The following is a 7,063-nucleotide window of genomic DNA, read 5'->3' as shown; positions in this document are numbered from 1 at the left end:
AAGTGTTACCCATTTTCCTGCTATATCGAAGCCTAGTTAAGTATATTAAAGTCGAAGTGAACCGGAACAGAATGCACTAGCACGAGCGTCGGAGACTGAAAACAAATTGAGAGGCGGACCATATACGGTGTCGATGATTTGATTTGACAATTCTGGGGACTGGCTTTGGCATTGGCCAATCCTGGCGTGTTCCACCCCCAAATCGAGTGGGATTCAGCGTGTTGTCGTGCTACGCGAGTGGGATCCACCGAGTACCAGGCAGCCAGCTACTTCTGTGCGGAACGAGCGGACAATCCGATGCATGGGTGCTGCCCGCCCGCCTGGAATCTCCGAGGGGCGACCCGTGACAACCAGGCTCTCAAGCGCGCGCCATTATCGATATTGCGGTAAAGACAATATTCCTGGAATGCGAGTTTTAACGAGCCAGTTACATTTCTTTGCATTCTTCGACATTATCGTTTTTTTTTTTGTTCATGTTTCATACAATTGGCCAAGTTAGTAGTTCGTTTATGGGATAGGAATTCTGCTAGATGACAGGCACTAGGCGCCATTTTCTACTTCATTTGGAAGAGAAAATTATCCTGAAATGAAGATTTGATTGACAGCTGCCATGTCGTGATATGATTGGTTGACATGAGGTAGAAATTTGATAGTACTAGGTGATGTCAGCAAACTGTAGATTACTGTTATGAATGAAATCTTTAAAAATGAACTTTTGATGTGAAAAAGTGTGAAAAACTAAAGAAATTAGATTTTTGTGATTTTTTTGGCATACATTATTAAATAGGTGCACTGCATACCCAGGTATTTGAACTAAAAGAAAAGAAAAGTCATTTTTGGGTTCAGCTCAACTTTAAGTGTTAATTGTAAGTATGGGGGTATATTTAACCCAGCCTTGCTTGTAGCTGTAAGTGGAGGGATTTGGCACCTAAATGAGGCCCATGCCCATCATGAGGTCAGTGCATGGAATTTGTGGCTTCCCACTCCCGTGCAAATTCCTTGTGTGCAGGTAACTTGGAAATGCCAAACTGCATGCAATGGTCCCTGCAGTCCCTTGCATAAGTGCACTTAAGTCCACTAAAGGCTAATGTGGCAGTTTCTGCATAATATCGGTGCCACCAAAACTTTGTAACCCACTTATATGGAATAGATGTATGGGGACAAGTTGGGCAATGACTGATGACTGACAAGATTGTATTATTCATGTTCATGTGATAGATTTTTACATGTAGGCTAGGTCACCGAACTATCTTCCACAGACACACAGTCTAGGAAACATTAGTGCTGAATGCTTCCCTAATGTAATTTTTAGACATTGTAAGTTTAAATAGTAAATTTATGAGGATTTTTGGCCTAATCTTTGCCCTCCATTATACTGTAGAAGATCAAATTTGGATTCACTTAGGCAAAGATCTGGTGAGTGCCCATGCCTTGCCCTTGCCATACCCAGCTGACGCCCATGTTTAAGTGTCCCCATCATAAATTAAAAAAAAGAAAAAAAAACATCACTTCACATGCATTCTGACTTCTTTGGAAGGTTGGAGGGGTAGGTAGGCTACATATATTTCTCTCTGCTCTGAAAGTTGCTGCTTGTTTTTATATTCAAAACACTTAACTCCTAAAGGCTTGGATGTGAAGAAGTTTTAAGTAGCCTAACTTTAAGTTAAAAACGAGAGGTGGATGTTACGCCTTTAAGAGTTAAGAAACTTGAAACCTTGTTTGCGCAACAATCAGTGCAGCTCACAGCCGCCAAAGTGTCTAGACTAGCACATGATGGTAGTCAGCCAATGGCTCCACCGCTCTCCTCGGGGGCCCCGTGTGTGTGTGTGTGTGTGTGTGTGTGTGTGTGTGTGTGTGTGTGTGTGTGTGTGTGTGTGTGTGTGTGTGTGTGTGTGTGTGTGTGTGTGTGTGTGTGTGTGTGTGTGTGTGTGTGTGTGTGTGTGTGTGTGTGTGTGTGTGTGTGTGTGTGTGTGTGTGTGTGTGTGTGTGTGTGTGTGTGTGTGTGTGTGTGTGTGTGAGGAAGGGAGAAAAAAAGAAAAAGGCAGAGAAACGGAGAAAGAAAGGGCTCTGGGCTGCAGTTGGGTTAGATCTGAGTAGGGAAGCAGGAGCGCATTCAGCCCCGGATTGAACCTTTTTCCTTCATAGTTTCAGCTCGCATGGATATTTTTTGGGGATTGTAAAAGAAAGTGCGCTGCTGAGATCTCTGGAAGACGACAAGGATCCGGACTTCTAGTGCATTTGCTTGGGATTAAATTGCTTCGAAGTACCTCATGCTCCCCGTGCCGGGTATAGAAAGTAGTGTAGAGTTGTTGTCTTTCGTTGACTGGTTTTTGGATTATATTACTTTAGTTCATTATGTTAAATGTTATCATGTATTCTACATTTGTTATCCGCTCGTAGCAAACGTATAAATAATCCATTCCGCAACGATCCTGGATAACACCAGTGTCGCCCGCTTGCATATTTATACAATACAACAGGCTAAATGAATGCATTTTGATTATAATGCCCCAGTGCGTTTATTGCGCGGTTTTGTCGTTATAGATGCAACAATATAGCCTTCACTCTAATGTTGCGGTTTTGCCACCAATGCTCATCGGTTGGCTGTGCATGCGTTGCACGGCATTTCACAGACATTAATGTTGTGCGACGACCACAAAAGTACCTGTAATACTCGGATATCCGCACAAGAATAGAAACCCCCATATAGATTTTCAAGTTGTCGTATGTTCAGGACGAAACGCTCAGGTCTTGTGCGGCGACTCTGGAGAAGCCGTTTGATCCCAGATAAAGAAGGGGAAGATGGAAATGGCCAAACTAGTGAGGGGTGTAGGGACGATCTGTTCGGCTGCAACAACCCAGAGAAAATTCCCAAAACGGAGCTCAGACCGATGACCCCTAGCGGGTCTCTTGTGGCGGGGGACATAGCGGGCGTGTGTGCCCAGAGCAGCGGGGTCACCTCCTCCTCGGACCAAGATGGGGGTGCGATGGCGGTGTGCGTCCAGGAGCAGGGAAGCCCCCGCTCCATACAGGACAGTGAATGCAGGACAGTGACGTGCTGTTTATTTAAGGACCGGGACCACTCCGAGCTTAGGGGTCCAGAGACGGCTCAGGGCTCCAGGGAGCCCGGGTCGTGTCACTTCGTGCTGAGGAACCCACGGGAGACCACGGGCTCTCCCGAGGCGCAGGAGGCGATGCCGCGCACGGTGTTGGAGCAAGAACTGAAATCAGCCACATATGCTCTGTTGAAAAGGCTAAAGGAAAAAACGCTGGATACCTTATTGGAGGCAGTGGAGTCCAGAGGAGGCATGCCCAGCGACTGTGTCATGGTGTCCCGGACAGAGCTGAGGCTGGGCGGCCATACGGCATCCCCACAGCTGCTTGTGTGTAAACTGTACCGCTGGTCCGACCTCCAGCACTCGGCCCAACTCAAACCGCTCTGTGAGTGTAAGAGCTTTGGGGCCCTGGACAGTCCGTCAGTATGCTGCAACCCCTATCACTACAGCCGGCTCTGTGGGCCAGGTAAGGCCATCTGCTGCTCCCCAATGGTGCCAATTTAATACTCAGGTATACATGCAGGCAGCATCATGCAGGCCTATGTTAACCAAACGGTTCTGAATGAATGAATGATTGATGATTGACAGTTGTACAAAATGATCAAATCCATACAACAGTATTCAAATTGTCGAGGAATAAAACACAATAAAGTAAAGTCAATGACTTGTTTCCATTTTGGTCCTATTTTGAGAAAATCACCAAGTAGACCATAAATCATCAATAACCTCTATTTCTTTGGACACGTGCATATCCAACATGCATTTCTCCTCTCCATTCCCCCAACTTCATTTACATTACCAAACCATTTAAATATTTAATTTGACCCTTATGGTACTATGTGTATCAAATCCAAATGATGCAAATGTGCAAATAAAATCCTGCATAAAGGATATATGATAATGTAACAAAAAAGCCCATATTAATAGTTGTCAGTCCATGGTTGTGTGGCAGAAAATCAGTTTCAAGATTGTACAACTTTTAAAGGCTTTGAAATATGCTCTGACAAATCTTCCCCCTATCAACCTGTTTTATTTACCTGGTGGTTGGTTTACTTTCATACACACAGATAAAGCAGTGCTGGCCCTTTGATTAAATCATTAATGATTACTAAGGTCATCCACTCATCCTTATGACAAGGTGAACAATTACAGTATAATCTCACTTTGGCCTAGGGATGTGGAATGGGGAAGATTTGACATACGGTAATAGCAAATGTGAGAGGATATTTTGTCTGGGAGGTACTGGCTGTTTGCTAGTGGGGTGTTATATTCTGGTTTAGTATATTTCGGGGAAAATTCTGACAGAATGCTCACAAAACATAGTACAATTCATCTAATTCAGTTTTGAAGATTACAATAACCTGTGCAGCTGTGTTGGAAGAGTTTTCCCCATGCCAAAGATAACTTGTTCAACACCAGAACATCCCTCACACTGGCCTGTGACATGTGGGCCTCACGATGAAGGAGTGTGTTTGTTTGGTCTGCTACGGTAGTTACGGATCTTCTGGGGTGAAGGCTTCATGTTAGTCCCTAATAACATAGATGGCATCTTTAGTGTTCATAAATATGATATGTCCGCAGTGTAACAGTCACCCGGCCTATGTTGGGGGCTCGCCCCTGTTTCTTTGGGGTTAGTGCCAGGTAGGTCGCTCCATCAAGAATGTAATGAAATGTATATGGCTGTATAGCCTTTCTCAGAGATTAAGACCCAGTGGCAAAGGTCGCTTTAGTTAGTGTTGTGGTGGAGGGTTTGGACTTAATTTTCACAATCAATAAGTCAGAACGACACTGACCTATATCATACAGAGTGAATTTTGGCAGGGGCAGCCGCAGGCCTGTGATTTGGCAAACCTTAAACGCTGGGCCACTCGACCCCACTGACCCCATGACAACGTGTGGTATCGTGTGTAAAGATGCAAGCGTCAGTATTTCTGTCTCCTCACTGGCACAGGAGGTGGATTTTCCATAACATCCACGTTTACTAGAGCCAGCTGGCTGTGACAGGCACTTCAAAGTCATAAGTCTAACAATATCAGAATTCATAGCGTGCAAATGTGGGAAACTGATGTGGCTTTGGCCCTCCTGTCCCACCATGGTGTCCTACCAGATCAGAACTGATGATATAGCTATTCGCTATTGCTGTTAAAGCATGGCGGCGTTTGAAGTTGGAATTGATCGTGTCAGACGGAAGGAGTGGGACATTTGTTCCCTTGCAGAAGTGGATGTGAGGCTGTGCTGCAGAAGTTGCTTTCACTTACAGCTAGCAAGATGAATTGTAAGAGGAGGGAGAGGGGTGCATACCCCTTATTGGGACTTAGGCTCGTCATAGTAGACATAGCTCACATGCGCTCATGCGTGGCTCGATAGAACTGCTATTTCTTTCATGCTACTCAAGAAAGGGGCCTTTGAATCAAAATGTTTATTGCAGGTTTTGACATCGTTTAGAAATGGGGAAGTAAGAAATAGGTCATTATTACACATAAGAATAACATGGTCAGTCTTCTCTTTAAAAACACAACTCAAAACATGGAGAAGATTGTATGTTTTGAGTATTTTAACTGCAGTTTTATCTACTTGTATTTGATAAAAAGAAAAAAGAGATAAACTGGTGATGTCTAGTTTTCATTATGTGTTTGTAAAGCGTCTATAATGTGTGGTAAAAGAACTTGGATTTAAATGGACAAAAACTTTTTCCTTTTATTTGGCCAGGCCGGCATTATACTTTTCAAATGAGATCAGTTTCAAGTTGTGCTTTAACCCATTGATATCTGATGCAGCATTTGTGTGTGTATCCCTTTAAGACCGCGAACCGCGTTAACGCGGTTCGCGGTCTTAAAGGGATACGCACACAAATGAGGGATATACACGCAAATGCTGCATCAGGTATCAATGGGTTAAAAGCCCTTTTGTCCTAAGGAGGTCCCCTCATGCTATTTAGGCGAAGGAGTGGTGATAATATACAGTTTGCATACTACTGGCGCCAGACTGACTAGCTGTGTATCTGAGTGACTGAGTTCAGATCCTGGCAATTACTGCCACCACTCTTAAAGGACCCGCTGCTATTATGCTTTTCTCCTTCCCCTTTTCCCTGTAGGCGAGGTCACAGTGCGCTCACTGAAGTTGTCTCTTCTTGGCGCTTTTCTCTTTGTTGCTAGTTTTTCCTCTTCGTTTCCCCCGTTTTCATTAGTAAAGATCAAGCTTTCTCAACACGATAAAGTTAAGAAGTAGAGATTTACTGTTTAACTGCCAACTAAAAGTTGTTAGTCTCTGTGGTCGGAGCAATGTCTGCTTCCATTAAATAATACAAAGCCCTTTAATGATTAGCCACCGCAACAACAAATACATAGTTTTGTAATAGTTTTGTAACTAGCTTTCTTCAATCCTTTGAACAAAATGTTTGAATTCTTTTAGTCAAATCATAAAGCAATCAGTCACACATGGAACTGAATAGATGTCAGCACTTGAGTTATTTGTCAATTGCTTCTGTTGTGGCTTGTTGTTGTGTTGTTTGTAGATGTCTTCTCACTGCCTTCATTAAAGTCTGATGAAGGAAACTATGGCTACATAGATTTATAATCTAGGCATTATAATAGCATTATGCAAGTCAGTATTACCAAATCGTCACATGTTCAATTAACTTAAAGGAACACTCTGCCCATTTTCAACCAGCTTTGTATCATTAGAACATCAGTAGTATATCAGAAAACTGTAAACTGTTTTGAAGTCTGTAATTTAATTTGACAGTTATTGAGTGTTAAAGTGTGGACCAGTGACATCACTGGTCCACACTAACTCAAATTAATAACTCATTAACTCAAATCAACTCTCAATAACTGTCAAACTAGATGAATGACAGAATGTTTGACAGTTATTGAGAGTTGATTTGAGTTAATGAGTTATTAATTTGAGTTAGTGTGGACCAGTGATGTCACTGGTCCACACTTTAACACTCAATAACTGTCAAATTATGACTAATGACTTCAAAACAGTTTACAGTTTTCTGATAT

The 7,063-nt window shown here is 43.1% G+C and overlaps 1 protein-coding gene across 1 annotated transcript in view; it reads left to right on the top strand.

The window, feature by feature from the left end:
* The first annotated feature begins 2,093 nt into the window (after positions 1–2,093).
* smad6b (SMAD family member 6b) overlaps positions 2,094–7,063 on the top strand; it is a 29,929-nt gene continuing 24,959 nt past the window's right edge. The window contains exon 1 of the mRNA XM_083654260.1: positions 2,094–3,522. Coding sequence (XP_083510386.1) covers positions 2,727–3,522 — 796 coding nt within the window. The 5' untranslated portion in view covers positions 2,094–2,726. The remainder of the gene's footprint in view (positions 3,523–7,063) is intronic.

This window comes from Poromitra crassiceps (assembly GCF_964638095.1).
Source record: "Poromitra crassiceps genome assembly, chromosome: 18".
Lineage (NCBI taxonomy): Eukaryota > Metazoa > Chordata > Actinopteri > Beryciformes > Melamphaidae > Poromitra > Poromitra crassiceps.
The sequence above is the reverse complement of the archived record's forward strand: the minus strand, read 5'-3'. Positions and strand labels throughout refer to the sequence as shown.